At 52.6% G+C, this 23,294-nt stretch overlaps 1 protein-coding gene across 1 annotated transcript in view; it reads right to left on the reverse strand.

The window, feature by feature from the left end:
• Nucleotides 1-876: 876 nt before the first annotated feature.
• The window catches only part of ITPR1 (inositol 1,4,5-trisphosphate receptor type 1), a 162,882-nt gene continuing 140,464 nt past the window's right edge, over nt 877-23,294 (reverse strand). The window contains exons 57-61 of the mRNA XM_066558246.1: nt 21,635-21,774; nt 19,682-19,847; nt 18,596-18,756; nt 7,237-7,398; nt 877-2,228 (exon numbers count right to left, since the gene is read on the reverse strand). Of these exons, the coding sequence (XP_066414343.1) occupies nt 2,139-2,228; nt 7,237-7,398; nt 18,596-18,756; nt 19,682-19,847; nt 21,635-21,774 (719 nt within the window). The 3' untranslated portion in view covers nt 877-2,138. The remainder of the gene's footprint in view (nt 2,229-7,236; nt 7,399-18,595; nt 18,757-19,681; nt 19,848-21,634; nt 21,775-23,294) is intronic.

A 23,294-nucleotide genomic window follows, 5' to 3' on the forward strand; every position in this document is an offset into this window, starting at 1 on the left:
CCTTTTTAAGGTAAAGATGAAGCAACAGCGCCCATCCTCAGGGGTGCCCTCTCAGGCTGTGCTCAGCCGCCTCCCTCTCACCTGACTGGCACAGGCTCTGGGAAGCCTGACAAATTTGTGTGTCTGCTTATCCCTGGATGGCAGGAGGGGAAGGAGTGAGTCAGGTACGTGTCTCTGCTGCTCAGGGAAAACGAAATCCTGCTCCTCCACCGCGCCGCGCCGGCGGCAGCCGCAGCGCCGCACTCCCCCTGCACACACCTTGCTGCAGAGGGGAAGACAGATTTGCCAGGAGATATAAATGGAAATACATGTGATTAAGGAGTCACAATCTCACCGATTGATCTGGCTGGGAGACTGCTGGTCAGGCTGCCCTCCTTCCTCCCTCCCCTCCCCTCGGGTGCCCTCCCGCTGAGCTTTCCTGATGACCTGAGCTAGGGGCACGCACCCACCTCAGACAGTTGTGTGCACTTACCAGATTAAAGATGATTAATTGTACCAGGTAGTTCCTGCTACATCTTAATCAAATACACATAATCAGCAACGCTCCTGTGCACACGATCCTTGGAGCTGGAGGGGTTTTTAACTCTCGCATGCTCCCATGACAGCCACAAACCTAAACTATCAGTGGGGACAGTGTGAAGTATCCCAACCCAGAGTGACCACAGGTGAAGTTCCCTGGGTGCCAGTGCCTCTCACTGCTGGAAGAAGGACATGCTCTGGTTTAAAAAAAATCAACCTCTGGCCCTGTGGGCACCGGGAAAAGCCCCATCCTTACCTGCCAGGCCCCTGTGACACCGCATCCCATGACACCTGTGTGTGACAGAACCGCCACACACCGCCTTGGAGGGGACACAAACCACCAGCAGCCTCTGACCATAGAGTATTTTGCATCATTTATTTAAATACCTATATTTATGCATTTACAAATTTTCATAGCTCTTTCTGTAGCTTTTTTTCATTTTTTTTCTTTTGTAGACAGTATTGCAGAGAAGTCAGCTTCTGTAAAATGAGGTCCATGTATAAAACTATGCAGCGGATCGGAGGAAAAAAACCAGCCAAACAACAACCCAACAAGTTTCCTTTCACACTCTGGAGAATCAGAAACCAAAGAAAAGTGACCAAATGAAAGGGGGCAGGGAGAGGAAGGGGTGGGACAGAGCAGCCTCAAACCAGTGGCTCTCACACAAGCATTACACACATCAGTGCTCAGCTACAGGACACGTTTCAGTCGGTGCAGTGCCTGTTTGCTAAAGCTTTAGCAGGCACGTAGGTCTCTAATGAAAAAATAGAAGGAGAGGATCCTACACACTGAGAATGCAAAGCCTGGACAGCCTCGGCTCGGTCCTGGGAGACTGCACCGACTTGCCAGCAGTGCATCCTCATTCCAAACTTCATTTTGCATAAAAAGTTCCCTTTAAGAAATCTTAGCATTTAAAAAACCCGGTGTCTGAGCTCTTCTAGCTTCAGTACTCTAAAGAAATCTCTTGAAAAATACCTCCTGCTTTCCTCACTCGGAAGCTTCAAAATAATGTTTTGCTTTAATCGATACCAATCGAACAGCTCACGGAGTCCCAGCATCATCCCTGGGAGGAAGAGGCAACAAATATGGCATTGCAAGATATTTACACACATGGTACAAAAATGTCCAAGGGTATGAAAAAATCACCAGTTACACAATTTTGCAGCAGCCTCATTTACACCTGTAATTTTATACCATTTATTACATTGTACTAACACACCAGATCCAAAGATGTGCACTCCCTTAGGACATTCAGGAGTTCCAAATATATTGTGATTGCATAATTCATATTGCACAATTGTATAAAAACATAAATACTAGCTATTCTATTCTTTTTTTTTTTTAAATACAAAATACATGTCACATAGTCAAATAATCTTTTCAAGTGCAATTCAGGTGCTCTCTTAAGTCCTTCCAAGGAAAAGGCAATTTTGATAGTTTTGGCACAAAGTTTAACCTCTGTCCCGTGCCAACAGTTCTAATCACAATCCACGCGCCCCCAGCTTGATAAGAGTAGCAGTCATATACATCTAAGTATAAAACCAGGGTATTTACAGGATGCACAGAAGGTTCAGGGAGCAGCCTCCGGGCCGGGGGTGTTTGGGGTGACCCTCCCAGCTCAGGCTGGTTGCTGCTGCAGGTTCACATTCATGGGCGGGGGGTGTCCAAGGAGACCGATGCGCTGCTTCTGCTTCCTCTGCTCTGTCATCTGGAAAATTAACAAGTTTGCTCATTAGGCCCCGGCGCTTCCTGTGCGTCAGCTCGCCCGAGGGCCTGTTGTGCTTGGCGTTTGCTGCAGAGCCCTGGCTACAGCCAGCGCCTGCTCCGGGGCCAGGGGTGACTCCAGCCCCAGCATGGCCACGAGTGTCTGTGTGCCCAGACACTGCTGTGCCAGGGACAGCCCCTCTGTGTGCCCAGGACAGCCCCTCTGTGTGCCCAGACACTGCTGTGCCAGGGACAGCCCCTCTGTGTGCCCAGACACTGCTGTGCCAGGGACAGCCCCTCTGTGTGCCCAGGACAGCCCCTCTGTGTGCCCAGACACTGCTGTGCCAGGGACAGCCCCTCTGTGTGCCCAGACACTGCTGTGCCAGGGACAGCCCCTCTGTGTGCCCAGGACAGCCCCTCTGTGTGCCCAGACACTGCTGTGCCCGGGACAGCCCCTCTGTGTGCCCAGACACTGCTGTGCCAGGGACAGCCCCTCTGTGTGCCCAGACACTGCTGTGCCCGGGACAGCCCCTCTGTGTGCCCAGACACTGCTGTGCCAGGGACAGCCCCTCTGTGTGCCCGGACACTGCTGTGCCAGGGACAGCCCCTCTGTGTGCCCAGGACAGTCCGTCTGTGTGCCCGGACACTGCTGTGCCAGGGACAGCCCCTCTGTGTGCCCAGGACAGCCCCTCTGTGTGCCCGGACACTGCTGTGCCAGGGACAGCCCCTCTGTGTGCCCGGACACTGCTGTGCCAGGGACAGCCCCTCTGTGTGCCCAGGACAGTCCGTCTGTGTGCCCGGACACCTCTGTGCCAGGGACAGCCCCTCTGTGTGCCCAGGACAGCCCCTCTGTGTGCCCGGACACTGCTGTGCCAGGGACAGCCCGGCAGAGCCCGGCAGCCAGCAGGAACTGGAGCAGGGAGCAGCCTGCAGAAACCTCCCCTGTCAGGAATTCTCTGTAACCCGTCCAGCAGAGGGGGCGGAAAAAGGGGCGAGCCCTGCAGTCAGGCTGGGAATACCCTTGCCTTTGCTGGAAAATGCTGAGCACTCCCTGCTCTCATCCCGAGTGAGCCAACAGCCCTCCCCATCTGCCAAGGCAGGACTTAACCCCCTCACTGCCACACAGCCCAAACTTCAGCGTTCCCCATCTGCTTCCCACTCATTAAATGACGTTCTTCCAATCGGTGAACCGTGAATGGGAAATGGATCACTGGTATTACTGATATTGGGAAATGGCCACAAACCAATGGCTCCACTCTGGTTTTTTAAAACTCTGGGAGGTTTCTGGCAAGTTACATAAGCCATGTAAGGAATGACTCTGGCTGGGCAGGGTCTCGGGTGCGAACAGCTGGATCCCACGGCTCCCGCCACGCTGTGGCTGCAGAGGAGCCACAACATGGGATGGCTCATAGGGAACACCAGGCCAGCCTCATCCCTGCCCCTCCAAGGGCACCTGGGCTCCCCCAAGAGCCCCCACACCCTCAGGGCTCAGCACTTGATCCACACTCCCATCCTGCTCCTGCTGCTCCTTCCAGCTACAGCCACCATTTAACTTCTCCAGTTTTTGCTGTTTAATGACAAATGCCAGCCAGTGTCACTGCTTGTGGCAGCAACCCCAGCAGAAGGGAGGTGGCGTGTACATGTTTAGTTCATCTGTAACGCATTTGGGATGACGGAATTGGTAAAGTTGGAAAAGACCTCCAAGATCAAATCCAACAGTCAACCCAGCCCTACCACCATGGTCACCAGTAAACCACTTGAGTGGGTCTGTTTAAAAGCCCTGTTCCAGCGCTGATGGAGTTTCCCAGCTGGGGCAGGGTATCCTGGTGGCTGGCCAGTGGCTGACCTGGAGCTCTCTGTGGGAATGGGATTGCTCCAGACGGGCAGTGGGGGACAGCCTCTGCAAGGCTCCTTTGGTGCACACCCCACAGCTCAGCGCGTGCCCAGGGGCACTCCCTTAACCACCAGGAAAAGGGCTGAAACACCATCATTCCTCTTGAAACCATAATTAACCTTGACCTCAGCCCTGCACCTTGCTCACTGCCTGGCCCAAGGGGAGGCAGAGCTGCTGTTTTCCCTTTCCCCCAGGGCTGACTGCAGCCTCCCGAGGCCAGGGCACACCTTCTGGAATTCTCTCCACAAAAAGCTTCTAATGCTCCACAGGGAATGGGAGCAGGAGAGAGAGGAGGGTCCTCCCAGAGCTCCCTGAGCGCACACACAACCCACTCCCTGCTGAAGCTGAATGTTAAACTGCTGCTAAGATAACCCACAAGTTATGGAAATGCAGAGAGGCCACAAGGACTTGGCTTAAAAATGCCCCTTGACATTAATTATCTTCACTGAGCAAACTGAGAGTCACAATCTCACACTGCAAATAAACTGATTCGGAGGATGCATGGAATAAAAATGGAAAGAAAGAGGAATAAAGAAAAGGGACTGTAGGAGATATTTTTCAGGCTGGGTAGAAAAGGGATTGTGCACCCTGGTGCAGGTGTTTGTAGAAGATGTGGCTTTAAAAAAAGGGAAGAATAAAGCAACCAACCATGAATAAGAGGGAGAAATGCAATTTTGGTGTCAATGCTGAACATTATTAATCCTGCACTACGCTTAATGCTGTGTGGAGGGCACAGGGCTGCAGGAGGGAGCAACTTATTGCCATCACATTTACTGAAGAGCGAATCTCCTGCAAAAGCTCTCCAGTGACAGCGCACCTGGGCTAACAGGCCATAAAAGCCAGGCACAGCAAATCCCCAGGGAGCTGCCAGGCCCTGGAATTGTGCTGACAGGACCCAAACACTGCCCAGGGGGCCCGGGGTTCAGCTGAGCCAGGCTGGGCTCCCCAGTAACGCCTGGGCCTGCCAGAGGCAGCCTGGCTCCAAAGGTTATGGTGAGCTGGAGTCACCTTCAGGAACAGGGCACCAGCTGGGGCAGGAGCAGGATCCCCCCTGGACACAGCACCTGCCTGTGCCCTGTCACCCTGAGTCTCACCTGGAGCCCAGGGGGCTGTGCCCAGCCAGGGCCGGCCCCAGGAGCCATGCTCCAACTCTGGGAAGGATTTCTGGGTGATTACATCTAATCCCCTGCTGCTGCAGACAATTATGGTGTAATCTTTTCACACAGAATTAAAGTGATCAGGATTTTAATGGCTCTTGGTGCACTTTGGGGAAGCAGGCGGGCTGGAACTCGGCTTCTAATAATTAGAGTCTCCAGAAACCTAACAAGCTTGAAGAGCAAATGAATGAGAGGTTTTCCCTTTATTTAATTACAAGAAAATAAATACAAATAAAAATTCCCTGAGTTAGTTCCTTTCCTGGAGACAGTTCCTGATCAGGAGGAGGGATATACTGGCTTTGTCACATAATTGGAGCATCCTGCATCTTCAGCAGGGCTCTCAATAATGGTACTTAGGGGAATTCCTAAAAGCTATCACCACACTAATGAAGCTGGTTTCCTCTCTTGCTTTTACAGTCAAATAGCTCTCTAAAAGCTAAACCCTTCATTCTTATTGTCACAAAGAGCAAGGAGAGGTTTTAGTGCTTGGTCAGCCAAGAAGGCTGCGAGCTTCAGAAAGAAGAAATGTGTCGTGAGGCTGTGGCCGGTGGGGAGGCTCCTGTGCCTGCACTTGGAGTCAGAGCCTTCAGCAGGGAGACACAGGACACATGGGGCAGGGCAATTGTTTCCAGGCAGAACAGCCAAACCACTGCCTGGCAAGAATTAAAGCCCAGACAAAAGAGCAACTGCCTCTGCCCTCCATCCTCAGACCAACTGGAGCAAGGGGCTCTGTGGCACCGTGCCTGAGCACTAATTACAGCCCGGGGCAGTGAGGCTGTCAGCTCCCAGTCCCCACATTAATCCCTTCCTTGCCTCCACAGGGTGCTGTGCAGGGCCCAGCTGCAGCCCCAGAGCAGAGCTGATGGGAAGGCAGGAGCTGATCTCAGGCAGTGCTGGCTGCTAGGGCTCCTGACAGAGGAGTGCTGCATGGAGACACCCAGCCAGCCCAGCCCAGCTGGCCAGCAGGGATGGCACCGGTGCTGGGAGAGGAACTGACCCAGAGCTGCTGGGCCACCCCTGCCCCGGGCAGCTCCATCCACCACCCAGGTGCAAGTCAGCAATTAATCTCAGCCAGTGCCAATACCTACATCAATTCACTAATTGAACCATCTGGCTCAGGTTATTAATGCACAGAGATAAGCAGCCACCACAAACAGCTCCTGCCAGCACAGGCAGCAGTGCTTTCCCTGCTCCCTCCAGTCAGGCTGGAATCCCCGGGGACAGCACCAGCTGAAGCCCTGCTGCCTCTGTCCTTCACAAAGCCATCGCTGGGGCTGGGCTGGGCACCAGCCCCACGACAGCCTCGAGCCCAGCCAAGGCAGAAGCCACCCAGCTCTTGCTGCAGAGAAGCTGCTGCACCAGAAAAACCCTGTGAGGTCTGTGGAGCACTGGCTGGTTCGCAGCAGCAGCAGCAGCGTGTGGTGCAGTGCAAACCCTCCTGGGATGTGTGAGCTGCAGGCTGAGGGTGGCAGCAGCCAAATCACATCTGCTCAGCAGCACAGCCGCAGCACAGAGCGACCAGCACCACCAGTAACCACTCGAGTGCTCCTCCAGTTTCCTCGGTGGGTTTTGAGGTGCACAGGGTGACACAGCCCTGGTGTCAGTGTCACACCCTCTGGCTGACAGGATCGCGCTCAGCTCTCGGGGTTGAAACCCCAAACAACAACAACAACAACACCCGCAGGCTCCCTGCCCCAGCCAGGACTGATTCAAGTTAACTCTGGTGATTTTTTTAACACAAGTTTTCCCTTTCTGATGTGGCCACGTTGGAACTTGCCAGCTGGGCCAGCACCAGGCAGGTCAGCTGGAGCATGGGGCTCTGGAGGGACTCTGGTTTGTTCACTGCTTTCCTACCCAAGAGTCACTCTGGGGAAGCTCTCCCTGGGGTCTGCAGAACCCCAGCTGCAGGAGGGGCTGGCAGGAGCCTGTGCTGCCCATCACAGTGTGTGCCTGCTCCTTACCTGATCCTTGAGCTCTGAGAGCTGCCCAGAGAGGTTGGTCACGAGCTTCATGGTGGACTCCAACTTCTCCTGCAGGTTCCTCAGCTCGTTCTGCTCTCCCTCCGAGTCGCTGCTGACCAGTGACATGGCCCTCATCCGGGGGAACCAGTCCAGGTTTCTCTCCTGAGGATCACAGAGCAGGACACAATTAGCGTTTGCCACCTGAAAACCTGTCCCCAGAGCACAGCACAGGCACAGCTCTGCAGCCACGAAACATTCCTCGGATGCAGCAGCTCTGTACTTATCTGTAGCTATCTGCAGTTATCTGCATTTGCATCTCACTGGAAAGTTTGCAAAGTGCCAGCCCGAGGCACTGAGGCACTGCTGGGAATTGGGGCTGCTCATTTCAGGTTTCCTCTCCAGCTACTCACTGCCCCCAGCCCTTGCTCCCTCACATACACCTCAGCATAAATGCACAACCACTGGACATTAAACCAGCCCAGATGTCACGTCTGGACAAGCATTTCCCAGTGCTAGAAATCTGCTGCCATCTCACTATCTTTTCATTTGTGTTTGAGGAAGATTTTCTTTTTTTTGGTCAAGCAAAGCTTGGCTGTGCTCTCTGATAAAAGAAACCAAGTTCTGGAAATTCTTCCATAGCTGAAATACTTCCTTTTTAATGAAAAAGAAAATCCTATTATGACTGTCTGGTTCAGGCTAAAATGAGGGACAGATACAATGCACTGCCTGTAGGGCTTTCCCACAGCCATACAAAGTCTCTCATAGCCCATGTTTAAGTTGCAGTCAGGAGTGTCCCTGGACACAGGAATGTCACTGGACACACACTCAGGCTGAGGAGCCTGTACAGAGTCACACAGGCACTCGTGTACTCGCCAGAGATGTTAAAAATAAAGGCAGGAGCGGAACAGAAAGCCACAAAAGAGGAGGAGGGGTGCACCCCACGTCCTGACACCTTACACTTCAACATCAAACTGGTTTCCCATCCAGTCTGGTTCTCCTCCCACGCTGGAGATATGCTCTGAAATGGAAGCTAAACTCGGGCTGGCTGAGATAAGGTGTGTGTGCTCTCACAGGTGACACAGCTGGGGAGCTCTGAACACACCAGGCACGCTGAAGGGCGACTGCTTTAACACCAAGGGATGCTGTTAATCAAAAATCAATCAACACCGCTGATTAACAGCGACCAAAGCTCACCCCACTGGCTGGCCAGGCTCTTCTCTGGGCTCCCAGCTCGTTTTTAAAGCAGCACTGCAAACTCCTACCTTTTTGTCATTCCCTGCCTGAATCTCCAGCTCCAACCCCTTCCCTCCATGCTCCCCCTCATTCCCAGGAGCATCCATCCTGCTTAATCAGGGCTGTGCACCTCTACAGAGAGCTCCAGTCACATCCTCTCTGCAATTCAGATGCGATGCCAAGACTCATCAGCCTAAATTAGCTGCCTCTGATGTGCCTGGAGTTTCCTTTTGCCAGGATGAGAAGGCAGAAAGCAGAAAGCAGGCCCTTTCCCATGCAGGCACCACAGCATTCCCCTGTGATGCAGAACTGCCAGGAAGGCTGTTTGCTCCTGATCTCTGTTTACAGGGCAGATGGTTTCTGCTAATAAAAGGGGGAAAAAAAAATCTATGTACAAAAAAAAATATGCCTTTACCAAGACAAGTGCCAAAATATTTTGGACTTTAGGGAACGGCAGTCCCACAATTAAAGTTTAATAGTAGGAACAGGCAGCACTGCACTATGTTCTTCCAGCTGTAGTAAAAGCCTCATTAGGGAGGAGAGGGCAGCTCAACGTTTGTGCTCAAGTCCAGCATCTCCCACCCAGGGAAAACCAACAACACCAGCTGCACCTCCTCCTGTTCCTCCAGGGAAGAAACAAGGGCAGAGGACGAGGAAAATTAGACTAAAATGCAATTTATATTTGCAGGATTGCCTGGAGCCTCAGGTCCACATCCTGAGGTTTCTAGGCAGACACTGAAGCTCCTGCCTGCCCCATTCTTGCTCCAGAAATATTCTCCTTATTCCCAAAAACGTTTCTAAGGCCATCCCCAGAGTGTTTCCAGGCCCCATCCTTGAGAAGGATGAAAGGGATGAGGGAAGCACCAACTTTCCCTACCTGCAGTGTTTCATAACAAATACCCCAAGCACTTTCCAACATTACTCTGCAATTTAAGCCAGCACTGCAGCTGCTGCAGAGGCTGTGACTTGATCCTTCCAGGCCTGGAAGGTGAAATCAAACAGCACCCACAGCTTCTGCAGCCTGCTCAGAGCTTGCAAACTCGCTGGGTTTCTGAAAGCCCCAGCCCTCAAAGTCAGGAAATCTTGGCTTTGATTTGAACAAAACCAACAAAGCACCTCCAGTTCTCATGTCAGGTTGAAAGATGAAAACCAAACCGTGAACTCCAGAGGCTGAGGCAGGGGAAGGCTGAGGACAAGGAGACACAGCCCTGTGGGCATCTGAGCTGGGGCCAGGGCTCACACTTCAGCTGGAACTGGCAGTGCCCTGCTAAGTGCTGACCCACCTGGGAAGGGTTAGGGGCACCTGGAAATTCCCTGTGCAGGGACATCCCCTGCCCACTGTCACTGATGTGCCTCCCCACTCGCACAGCTGCGAGCACCACCCTAACCCAGCATTCATCCGGACACATCCAACTGCCACCCAGCAAGAACCAGGGGCTGTCCACCCAAACAGGCTGGGAAAGCACGGGGAGAGAGGTGCAGATCCATCCCCAGGATGCAGGAAGGGCAGGCACCAGGCAATGCTGCTGGCCCAGGCTGGGGCTGGCTCTCTCCAGAGAGGACAGAGGGAAGCTGCCAGCACGGCAGGACACAGCTGTGCCTCCTGCACACACTCCTCATGCTGGATTTCCCTGGAAACCTTCAGCCTGTTCTTCAGCCCCCCCCAGCCCCGCAGAGAGGAGCTGGATGTGACCAGGCTGCTGACACACAGCCCATCCCTGTCCCTGTCCCTGCTGGGACTGTGGGGGTGTTTGCTTTCAAATAAATATTTAAGCAGAGCCAGCACCAACGGAACGGAGCAGGAATGCTGAAAGGTCAGGGGATGGTGATCCTGCTGGGCCAGCCTGGCTCCCAGCACTGCCACTCAGGGGTCAATAAAAGATTTATATCTCCATGATCCAGTTTCTGCTGAACTTCAGCTCAGCCCTGGGGTGCCTTTAAAGGCACAGCTTCATGTCCATCTTGGTGCTTTGGAGGTGTTTCAGAGGCACTGAGTGAGCCTGGAGAGGGGAGGCTGCCCGAGCTCCTGTGCAGCTGCTGGCACCCACAAACCAACGATGCCCTCTGCACCCTCTGCCCTGGGACACCGGGGTACAATCAGTTCGCCATTCCCAGGATCTTGGGGTACATTCTGCTCTTCTTCCCTTCCCAGGATCCCAGGGTACTCTCAGCTCCCCATTCCCAGGATCCAGGGTACCCTGAGCTCCCCATTCCCAGGATTCTGGGGTACTCTCAGCTCTCCATTCCCAGCATCCCGGGGTGCCCTCAGCTCCCCATTCCCAGCATCCTGGGGTACTCTGAGCTCCCCATTCCCAGCATCCTGGGGTACCCTCAGCTCCCCATTCCCAGGATCCAGGGTACCCTGAGCTCCCCATTCCCAGGATCCAGGGTACCCTGAGCTCCCCATTCCCAGCATCCTGGGGTACCCTCAGCTCCCCATTCCCAGGATCCGGGGTACTCTCAGCTCCCCATTCCCAGCATCCTGTGGTACCCTCAGCTCCCCATTCCCAGGATCCGGGGTACTCTCAGCTCCCCATTCCCAGCATCCTGTGGTACCCTCAGCTCCCCATTCCCAGGATCCAGGGTACTCTCAGCTCCCTGTTCCCAGCCCAGGCCCAGCCCTGGAGCTGCAGCAGCCGGAGCCAGCGCAGCACTGCCGGAAGCTGCCTGACCACAAGGGCTGGGTTTCTGGGTTTCAGGCTGCAGCTCTTTTCTAGGTAAAGTTGGAAAAGTCCCTGCTGCAAGGGCAGCAGCAGCAGCAGCAGTGTCACAGCCGGGTGGGGGTGCTGCCATGCCCCTGGGAAGGCAGAGGAAGCGCTGCTGCCATTCATTCTGAGAAGCGCCGGCTCCTCCCGCCTTCTGCCGAAGAGCTGGTTCTGAGAAAGGCTGAGAGGCGACCTCAGCACGGGCTGTGCCAGCAGAGGCATCACCCTGCTCCTCCTGGGCAAGGGATGGCAGCTCATGGCAGGCAGTGGAGCTCTGCTCGCCCCAAGGACTCACCAGTCCTCTCCAGGGTCCCCATGTACCCCGTGCCTCAGAGTTACGGGTGCTGAAGGGCTAATTCAGCCCTCTCCAATATAAATCCCCACAGCTGCCAGCAAAGGGCTGCCCAGCAGCATCATTTACAGAATCACGGAATTATTTTGCTTGGAAAAAACCTCCAAGATCACCAAGTCCAAGCTGTGCCCCATTCTCCACCTTGTCACCCAGCCCAGAGCACTGAGTGCCACGTCCAGTTGTTTCTTGAACACAAGCAGGGAAAGGCAGCAGCAGCAAATTTCAGTTTCTGTCATGGGAAGTTAAAAATCAGACCCACACAGCTACAAAAGAGCTCTGTGAAGCACTCTGAAAACGCATCTGTTTGTTTGTGGTGAGATGGGACTCCTCTTGGGTCTTTCTTGAGCTTCCTGGAAAAATCCCCACATCAGGTTCTGTCTCTGCTGCAAAGGGCTCACCATCACTTCTTCCACACGGAGCTGCACTTCTCCCCTCCATAAAAACCAGCTCCTGATGGTGTCTCCCCCCTCTACACAGAACATTCTAAATTCCTCCCATACCCTGTGTTGTCCCACAGGAGGCTGACAACACAAGGTTCAGGGTGCAATAAGCTCCTTTTCTCTGTTCAATACCCAGGTGGCACTTGGGCTGGCGCAGGGCAGGGAACCTGGAACACAGACACCATTCCCAAAGGTGCAGGATGACCATGGCCCTACCCCTGGGACAGCTCTGCTGTAGGTGACCGCCTGGAGCAGCTGAGCACAGCCAGCCCGATGGAGCACAGGGCTCCTGAGGGCCCTGTCCGGCCTGCCGAGAGGGTAAGGCCACGTCTCCACACCAACTCCTCCTGTTGGGCTGTTTGATCCCACTGAAGTAGGGCACGCTACGCCCCCAGAGCTGGGCAGGACAAGCCATTCCCCAGCAGAGGCCGAGCTGCACAGCTGGTGGCAGTGGCTGCTGTCACCCACATCCTCTTGCACAAGGGCCAGCGGGGTCAGGGGATGACTCAGGGCCGGCCTCACCCCAGCCCAGGGCCACCTCGGCACGCTCGGCCCCAGGGGCTTTCTGGTCCCAGGGTTTGCGTTCCCAGTGCTGGTTTGTGTTCCCAGTGCTGGTTTGTGTTCCCAGTGCTGGTTTGTGTTCCCAGTGCTCACCCCACGGTTTCCAGGCAGGAGCCTTCCCCCTCTCCGACAGGCACCCACCCTGGCAGCTGTCTGGGATCCGCCCAAAGCCGGCATTATGCAAACATCCATTCCCCAGAACTGGCCTGAAGCCTTTCCTTCTGCTTTCATCCACTCAGGCCCTGCTCATACACACGCTCAGCCCAAGGGGAACCTTTGCCTGGTCAGCTGGGATGCCGACCCGAGATTCCCAGCATGGATACCAGGTGGTTTATCCCAGAAAATCAAGCACTGGGTTGGAAGGGATCTCAAAGCTCATCTTGTTCCACCCCCTGCCATGGCAGGGACACCTTCCACTGTCCCAGGTGGCTCCAAGCACTGTCCAAGCTGCCCTTGGACACTTGCAGGGATGGGGAAGCCAGAGCTGCTCTGGGCACCCTGTGCCAGAGCTGGGGAAGATGAGGCTGACCATTCCCTTCTGCCAGTGCAGCTCCTGGTTTGCACCAAGGGTGGAACACGTTCCTCCTCCCTGTGTGAGCACAAAGCTCAGCCCGTGCCTATGACACAGTGTTTCCAGCAGCCCAGGGCCTGCTGCCAAACACTCCAGGCTCTTCCAAGCCTCTGCCAGGATTTCTTGATTATCCCTGTAATTATATTGGCTAACTCTGGCCAGCTATCTCAAGATGCAGCTTGTTGGGAAGTTACCACCAAACAAAGCACTGTCAGCTCCAGGTCACATCCTGACCTCCTTGGTCTTCCTCCTCCTCCTCCTCTCCCAGCTTGCACCAGTACCACGATGACTGGTAGCCCCAAAACCCCAATTTCCTCATCTGTAACCCAGTCATTTGCATGGGCTGCTCACTCCTGTGTCTGCAGCTGGTTTGCTCAATATTGATATGACAAATCTCTCCTATTTGACTCTGCCTGAAGTACAGGATTTCCAGGCACAAATGACAGATGAACATAACTACATTTCCAGCACTTTCTCAGACTGTAATTTCATGTCCATATGTCTTTCACCAGCGCTGGAATCATTAAGGGCCTTTTGGAATGCTTTGGGTTGGAAGTATCCTGGTGTGCCCTTGTCATTCCTGGGGTGCTGCAGTGCAAAGCCAGTCTTGGCCATCTCCAGCTGAACTGGGTTTCATGGAGATCCTGGGACACAGCTACTCCTCAAAGCCATCACCACTGCTGAACGCCACCTTCCTGCTGGGTTTCAGAGCAGTGACTGTCCCTGCTGGATAACTCCGTGGGAAAGGCTTCAAGTCACACTTGCACTTCTAAAAGGATGCAGTTTAAAAGCCTGACACTGATGGAATCTCATCTTCACTTACCAGGAGGCTGTGCCTTGGCAGCAGTCACTCAAACCCAGAATCAGAAACACTTTACAGGACAGAGCTCAGGACACCAAAGCCCAAAAATATACTTAAAAAACCCCAATAATAAAAAAAAGCCCAATAATATACTTATACTTTCCCCAGTTGGGAAAAAGCCCAATAATATGCTTAAATCCCCAGCTTTGTACACAGAGGTTAGCTAAGGTACAAAGGGAAATCTGTAACCTTCATTCCTATTCCAAATTCCTTTAAGGCTACCTGTGCCATCACTCCTATTTGTAAATGGTTCCTTTTCAATGACAACACAATCCAGATTTGGAACTCAGTGCCCTTGATCTGGACATGGAGCTTGGGCAACTGTGACACCTCTGCCTCATTTCTGCAATAAAGGCTGCTAATGACACAGATCCTGCTTGGACTGAAAACAAAGGGGAACTGCAAGAGCTAGTCAGGAAGATCCATGCTAACAACTTTCCCAAAGCAGCCTTTACTTTTTAATGAGCACATCTGCATGCACAACCCCTGACAGCCCAGGCTGCTCGAGGTGCAGAGCAGGGGATGCAGGAGTCGGGCATGCAAATATTTGTCTGTGCTGTGACAGCCCATGCAGCTGCCTGCAGACAGCTCAGGAATGCACACAAACCCCGGGTGCCTGTGTGGTTTTCTCCTTACCGAGCTGCAGAGTGAGAGATTTTACATATTCTAAATGCCTGCACACAGCTGGCTGTGGCAGAGCCCTGCCAAGGCCCCAGTGACAGCTGAGCTGGCAGGGCTGCTGTGCTGCCCAGGCTGCCACAGCAACTGCAGGCAGAGGGCAGAACTCCAGGAGGAATTCTCAAGCCAGGATGGGGAGATAAGACATTTAAATGAACTAATCTGCAGGGAGTTGCACGGAGTTCACATGAGTCATCTGGGTGTGGATGTCAATGTCTGGCCAAGGCAATAAGTGGATCCCCCCACCTCCCACACACAGGGTGTTATTCAGACATCACCTGATCTTCCTGGTGACTGCAGAGCCTCCAGAACCGGGGCCTTTGTTCCTGGGAATCACGGGAGGCACCCTCAGCATCCTTCCCCATGCTCCAAGCACGGAGCCAGCCCCTCTCTCTGCAGGATGGAGTAGGAACACCCCTGCTCTGACCAGCAGAGCTGTACAAACACCAGGAGCTGAACATCATCTCTGCCACCAAGAGACGCTTCCCCACATCCACAGCACTGTCTGTGCCATAAAACTGATATTAAGGAGGTGGCTCAGGGATGCAGTGCCAAGGGCAGCTGCTCCACGCCAGCTGCTGAGATCCATTTGCCATCTCAGGGCACCACGAGGCTGCCAGGGCAGGGGGGCAGCAGGGCAGGGTGGCTCAGGGCAGCAGTGGGGTGTGCACAGCCTCAGCTTCCCCCACCCCACCCCTGCAGCCCCATTCCCTGAGCATCTCCAGCGATTCCCAGCACGGATTCCTGAGATACCCCGAGTTTGACATCATCTGTGGCAGCAGGCACACGCTCCCCTCCTGATGAAAGAGAACATTATCCCTGTTTACAGCAGCAGGAATTCCAGCCTCCATCAGCAGCCTGGACCTGCAGCTACAAGCCCAGGGCAGCCTGGCCCTGCATGGGACTGAACCAAACCAGTCCAGATCCAGAGCCACCAACAGCCCCAAAGTGGTGCCAGAACAGGGCTATGGGAGGGAGAGTGACAGTGCCACAGCAGCACTGTCAGAACAATTAACAGAATTTATTTTACAGAATCCCAGGCTGGTTTGGGTTAGAAGGGACGTTAAAGCTCATCTCACTGGGCAGGGACACCTCCCACTGCTCCAGGCTGCTCAGGTCAGATCACTGCTGGGCTTTTTTGACTTTTTTGATCAGTCTTCAGTGCCCTAAACTCAACTCTATTTCCCAGTGTACCTGTTGACTTCTTTCCTCGTGATGTGTTTGAACTTAATGAGCTTCTGTCTGTGAAGAAATATAAAATTCACTAAGGAATTGTAGTTAATAATTGATTTTCAAGGCTACAATTTCTTTTAATGTGGGGCCAGGATCGTGAAGGGTGCCGGATGAATGCTATGGGCCAGATCCAGCTCTGCCATACCCAATACAGTGGGAATCCTCAAAGCTGCCTTTCTACACACATTATTTTTAGACAAGAAAGCATCAAAATTCAAGATCACTTTTCAAGGTGCCTGAATTTTCACTAACTGCGCAAATGAAATTGTCCAGGATTCTTTTGATACCACAGTGCTTAAAATATTCTTAAAGCACTGCACAAGCAGCACTGGAAGCAGCTCACAAACTGACAGTGGATATAATTTAAGTGTCCTAAATTCTTTAACTTTTTTCTTTACTGTTTTGTAGTGTCATAACAACCCACAAATACTAAATGGCAAAGGCAATTTTAAAATTTGTATTTTCTTAATATTTTTTTCTTTCATTTACCGAGGGACAGAAATCCGACTATTCTGAGGGCATTTTGTTTGGAGTCAGAGCACAGGTGAAACATTTGAGGCGTGTTCTGCCATCACAGGGGGACTTGGAGCACATGATGCTTCCTAGCCCAGCTCCTAAAAACGGGTACAAGCAGCAGCTGAACGCTGGTCCCACGCACAGACAGCCCGGGGAGGACGTGCCCCATCTCTGTCACTATCCAAGATGTTACAGTGCCACCTTCAGTCGGAAACACGGGAGGAAAATCCCTTTAAAAGCCAGCCATGCCCCAAGGAGGCTTCCCAGGAGAGGCTGGTGGCTGCTAAGGCAGCACCTCCGCAGTGAATCTCTGCCCAGGCACTCATGGCATCAATTTAATTTAAAGCTTTCCTCAGTCTGTCCCTCTGCATGCACGGGATTTTGTCCAGAGAGGTTGAGGTTGGGGAGTCCCCTGGATCCCTGGCAGTGCCCAAGGCCAGGCTGGAGCAGCCTGGGACAGTGGAGGTGTCCCTGCCATGGCAGGGCTGGCACTGGGTGGGCTCTGAGGTCCCTCCCAACCCGAACCAATCTGGGATTCTGTGAGCACAGAAAGCCTGAGGAACAGATGAACTAGGCCCCACCCAAATTATCCCTAAAAACACCTTAAATGGGAAAAACCCCACTTCTGGCTCCTCCAGCAGCATTTAAAACAGGTCTGGTAGAAAAACAGATTAATCATGTTTTACACTCAGATTTCAGGGCAGAAAAGGAAGTTCTAATGTTAAAGGACACTGGGAAGAAATTGATTTTCAGAGTAAGCTTTGCCAAATGGCTCCTCAGGAATCCATGGACTGCAGAGGACACCAGAGGCAGGGCACAGCAGCCTGAGCCTGGGGCAGGATGATGCCAGAGCACTGAGGTGAAATCCACATTTCCTGCCTGTCCCACACTCCTGCAGGCACAGCCCACATTCACCAGCCCTCACTGAGACCTGCTCTCAGATCTTCATTAAAAATTGGCTCATGAAATGCAAACCCCACCAACTACAGACACACTCCAAACCTCTACCTAGAGCACATGGTTACATAAAATTGCATCTGCATGAGACACTCTGGCTATGCATAATTTATCCCTACTCCCATGCACACACAGTAATTAGCCCTTGCTGACACTTAATGAATGGGAATTCTCATAAAAGTTCTCCAGTTTTTGTGCTTCATGCAAACATATTCAGTGACTAATTTTTGGTTCTTATCTAATCCAAGCCGTTCATCTGAAATAATGAATTGGTTGCCAACTGAAACTTTCTTTTAACTGCTTTTAACAACAACAAAAACACAGCACAAAATCATCTTTTAGAAGCAAAAGCACAACACAAAATTGTCTTTCAGAAGCAAAAGCCCTTCAGAAGTGCAGTGCTTCCCCCTGAAGTCATGCGTGCTGCGGGGGGATAAAGGAAGGGAGCAAAATAATCAGGCAGGCTGGGAAGCAGCAGTGATGCACTTGGTTATCTCACTGTGCTAATCCTCCATCAGGTGACTGCTCACAAGATTGCTTTAAGCCCTCATTACTGAGGGAGGACTCCAGAAGTAGGACGGACACTTTGGTGACCCCGAAATAACACGTTTGACCTTGGAGAGGGCTCGGGGGGATTGGCAGAGCCACCCCAGGGAGATGGAACCTCCCAGCAGATGTGCAGGGAGGGGGGGCAGCAAAGTGCTCTGCTCTAAGGAAATCACCCTGAAATTCTAGAAATCAAACAGCTTTTGCTCCCCGGCCAGAAGACACAAATTAGTGCCTGGGCTTCGGATGTAATTCCAGGAGCTCTGAACCTGCAGCTTGGCAGAGATGAGGCTTTTAATTCTCTCATTAAAAGCCCTTCCAATTGAGTAGACATTAATTGTAGATTTTCACAATAATAAGCTCAAATCATATGACAACAAATCCTACAAGTCAGTTGGAGATATTTATACCAGGACAGGTTATAACCTGTTGGTTGTGCTTCAGACACTTCCACCAGCTTGAAAATATTCCCCCTAAATGTCAATTTAAGGCAGAACAGCTTCTCTTCCCCTGATCCAAGCCATGGGGAGTACCTGGCTGTCACCACTCACTTCACCAACTCCAGCACACACAGAGAGGGCTCTGGAGGCTGGGAAGTCACAGGTACATTTACAAAATAAATTAAATACAGTACAGAGCATTGTACCAAATATTCCACTGGATTGGTCTCATCTAGGGAAAAAAAAAGCAAAACTCCAAACTCACCTTGATCATTTCTGCCACATAACTCTCTGGTCCTGTGTATTCTGTGGAATCTTTGACTTTCACTAAGACAATAAAGCACAAATAGTGCCACATGTTGTGCTCTTCCTTAATGTGCTCTTCAAAGGTCACTGTCTTGTTGTCAAACTTATCTCTCTCCAAACCTGTGAGAGGACACAGGGAGAAGAACCCTGAGTGTTTGCCAGCTGGGGAGCAGGAAAATCAGCTCTAGGACAAAACTGATTTCTAAAGTCTGCTGCACTTCTGCAAGTCACAATCATTCTGGAATGGACGCTGAATAGCAGGATAAAATGTGACAAACAGCCAGGGAGAGAAGGAAGGGGAGAAGGAAGGGGAGAAGGAAGGGGAGAAGGAAGGGGAGAAGGAAGGGGAGAAGGAAGGGGAGAAGGAAGGGGAGAAGGAAGGGGAGAAGGAAGGGGAGAAGGAAGGAGAGAATGGAGAAAGAAGAAGAGAAAGGAGAGGAAAAAAGGTCAGACAAGAAAGAGAAGAAAGAGGACGAGAAGGAAGAGAGTAAAGTGTAACAAGTACTGCTTATATTTATTATACATAACAGAAAAAATTGGTTAAAAAAGGCAACAACCCTGTAGCAAGCAGTTAGTTGGATTTCATAACACATCTCCTATTTTTGGGCAAACTGATAGCAAAAGCAACGTTTGCTTTGCAGCAAATTTCCAAAGGTTACCCCGTCAGGCTGTGTGTTATGCAACATGGCAGGACCATGTCAGTCAACCACAGCACCTCCACTCCCAACCTCCTGGTGGGAAAAGCTTCCACAGGCACGCTTGGAAAAAATGACTGCTCATAAAAATCCCTCCTGTTCCCATAGGAAACTGTTCTTCGAGGCAGAGGGGAAGCAAGAGCTGAAGTCTTGAGGAAAAATGGCATCCTGAGCATTCCCCATCTGCTCCTGCTGCCAAGCTGCAGTGCACGTGGCACCCAGGAACATGAACTGGCTGAGGAATGCAAGGAGGAACAGCCAGCAATTCAAGGCTTTTTTCCTCTGAGCTTGCAGCTCTCCCTGGCTCACCCAGAGTAACCCCTTCTTGTTAAGTGTGTCTCCACACTTACCACAAATAAAGCAAGTTGTTTTTAAAATTTCTTCTTTCTTCTGTTTTTCACTCCTTAAATCAGCAAAGGTGTCAATGATCACCCCAAAAATCAGGTTCAGGACAATGATGATGACCATGAAGAAGAACAACAGATCATAGATCACTCTAGCAGCAAAGAGAGGTTCCTGCAAGATACATTTTGGAATTATTAACAGCCCAATTAGGTACACATCTCACCCTTAATACAACCCTGCCCCACACTCCTTTGCCTGAGGTTCTCCCCTGCTGATGCTCTCCAAGGGGAACTCACAACTCAAAACATTAAATGAAACTAAAAAGCAAAAATCACTGAAAGAAAAGCCAAATTGATCAGCTGCCAGTGGGGATCTCTGCAGAGCTGTTCTTCCTGTGTCCAAGACTTTGGACTTCTCTCACTTTCACAAGAGAAAAAACTCTTCTGTCACACACTGAAATTTGTTCTCACCCCTCCCTGAAGCCCTTCCAAATTATATCCTTATATTAATCTGCAGTGTATCAACAGAGGATCAGTGTGGACCATAAAGTTTTTAACTGGAATTTAATATCATTAATTGCATTTAATAGCTGTGTAAGCTGGACTTTTCAGTGCACATTCCACATTTACTGCAGGCCTGAATATCCAAAATATCCAACCCCCATTTTCACAATGATCCTGCCAGTCAAGTGTCAAATTTATTATTAAGAATTAAGTGACTTTGAAGGCTAAGTTTTAGAAAAAAACTTTGAAACGTCAGGTAAAACAAAAAAGCACTGCCCCCAGTGTGGCTTTGGGAGTGACAGCCTGAGCCTCAGATCACAGAGCCAGCACAGAATGGCAGAATGGGTGGGAAGGGACCTTAAATCCCATCCAGGGACACCTCCCACTGTCCCAGGTGCTCCAGCCCCAGTGTCCAGCCTGGCCTTGGGCACTGCCAGGGATCCAGGGGCAGCCCCAGCTGCTCTGGGCACCTGTGCCAGGGCTGCCCACCCTGCCAGGGAAGAATTTCTTCCTAAATGACGGACAAAAAATCTTAAACAGCAGTCAGAGGGGGAGCCAGAGGGGTGTTATGGAAAATTCCTGCTGCTTAGCCTGGTCCTCACTCTGATGACAGCTCCAAACCACATCATCCTTCCTCCCCCACACTCCCACCAGCCCAGCCTGGTCCCATCCTCTCCCCCCTCCCATTGACACACTGCCTCTCCCTAGGGATGCTCCCACCAAAGCTGGTGCCCCTGGCATCCAGCAGCCACCGCAGCATTCCCTGAGCACCTCAGGCTCCTCCCTCACTGATCTGTGCTCATCTCCTTCCTTCAGCGCCCACTGCTGCTCTCTGGGCCCACTCTGGACATGCCAGAAGTGATGAAAGCCTGGGAGGTGTGGCTGGTGCTCGGTGTGCACCCAGGGATGTCCCCCCAGGGATGTCCCCCCAGGGATGTCCCCCCAGGGATGTCCCCCCAGGGATGTGCCCCCGGGATGTGCCCCAGGGATGTGCCCCCCAGGGATGTGCCCCCCAGGGATGTGCCCCCCAGGGATGTCCCCCCAGGGATGTCCCCCCAGGGATGTGCCCCCGGGATGTGCCCCAGGGATGTGCCCCCCAGGGATGTGCCCCCCAGGGATGTGCCCCCCAGGGATGTGCCCCCCAGGGATGTGCCCCAGGGATGTGCCCCCAGGATGTGCCCCCAGGGATGTCCCCCCAGGGATGTCCCCCCAGGGATGTCCCCCCAGGGATGTCCCCCCAGGGATGTGCCCCCCAGGGATGTGCCCCAGGGATGTGCCCCCAGGGATGTCCCCCCAGGGATGTGCCCCGGGGATGTCCCCCAGGGATGTCCCCCCAGCGATGTCCCCCAGGGATGTCCCTCTGTGTGTTGGGAGCAGTGCACACACGCTCTCCCAGCAGAGCAGATGCCAGCCCTGCTCGGTAGCACTCCTCCACCCCCAGCCCTGGTAATTTACCTCTTTGGAAGGTTTCCTGAGCACATCACCTACTCCACCCCCGCTCCTGAGCCCGTGACTCAGAACAGTAACAATGCACATCAGCAGCGTCTCGCACGTATGCTCCTTGTTCTCTTCCTCCAGCTCCTCAGTGAGCAGCTCTGGGAACACAGCAAGCAAAGACACGTTTCACAGCCAAGATTAGCTCTAAATCCTCCTCTCCATTCTTTGCTGGGTATGCTCTCTCCCCCCTCACACTGCCAGCCTGTGCTGCAAATCCCTGTAGGTTCATTCCCCAAATAATCACAGAGCAGTGTGGGTTGGGGGGACCTCACTCATCCAGCCCCTGCCCAGCAGGGTCACCTGGAGCAGTGACACAGAACACATCCATGTGGGGTTGGGATGTCTCCAGAAAGGGAAACTCCACAATTCCCTGGGCAGCTGCTCCAGGGCTCTGCCCCCTCCATGGAGAGAAGCTCTTCCTCGTGCTGAGGCAGAACCTGTTTTAGTTTATGGCCACTGCTCCTTGTCCTGTCACTGGGAACCACTGGGAAGGGTCTGAAAGCATTCTCTGACACCCCCTGGGGATATTGTAAGGGTTGATGGGATCCCCTCTCAGTCTTCCCTGGACTAAACAGGCCCTAAACAGTCTCTGCCCATAGGAGAGATGCTCCAGACCCCTCCCCATCCCATGGCCTTCCCTGGACCCTCTCCAGAGCCCCCTGGGAGCAGATCTCCTCCCTGCCCTCCTCTCCCCACCACCAGTTTTCCTTTGTGCCTGAACTGCTGCCTGTGACTCGGTGAAATCTCTCTCCATCCCTGCTCTCATGCACAGCTCAGCTCAGCAGATGCCTGTTTATACAGAACCCGAGCTTTTTGACAGCTCAGAGGACAAAGTGTTGCCTCTTCCACTCTCCCCTGGTGCCTGACAGATTGCACAGCCTTTGGGCTGCACTCAAAATGGCAACTTCCACTCGGAGCTTTCAAATGGCTAAAAGATCCCTGCTTGTGGAAACAGCACTCTGCCAGAAAAGCAGCACACCTCTTCTGACCTTCTCTTCGCTCAGCTCGAGGCTCCAACTTCACTGCTTCACTTGCAGAGCTGCTAAAATCCACTCCCTAACCTCACACACTCCCCTGTACCCATTAAACAGCTCACAGAAACGCTCCTGAGCAGATCCCACCTTCCCACAGCCAGCCCTGCAGGGGCCCCAGTCCCTGTGCAACCCTGAAATAACCAAAACCCGAGAGCAGTGGCCAAATATGGGGCAGCAGGAACATCCCTGAGCACACAGGACCCTGGCACTATGCTGATTATTTGCCATACACAAACATCCCTGAGTTTTCCTTCCTGCAGCCAGAGAGAAGGAGCTGAGAGAGGCAGCTTTTCCTGCAGCAAGGCTGAATTTTACTGTCTCAGAGAGGACCCCTGAGCCAAGCAGAGCCTCTCCTCCTGTGAGCAGGGGCTGGTGGCCATCGTTGACCTTTGGTGGCCATGCAAGAGCTGCCCTTCCCAGAGAAACTGGGATGTTCTGTCTGCCCCTCCCAGCCAGCACCGTAAATCTCCCACATGGAAATTACATTTTCTAGGAATAAAACTGAAATATTTCAATACCCAGGTAATATCTCACTTTCTTGATCTCCCAAAGCCCCCAAACCTATCCTTGTCTACTTAATCCAT

The sequence above is a fragment of the Molothrus aeneus genome, chromosome 12 (genome assembly GCF_037042795.1).
Source record: "Molothrus aeneus isolate 106 chromosome 12, BPBGC_Maene_1.0, whole genome shotgun sequence".
NCBI lineage: Eukaryota > Metazoa > Chordata > Aves > Passeriformes > Icteridae > Molothrus > Molothrus aeneus.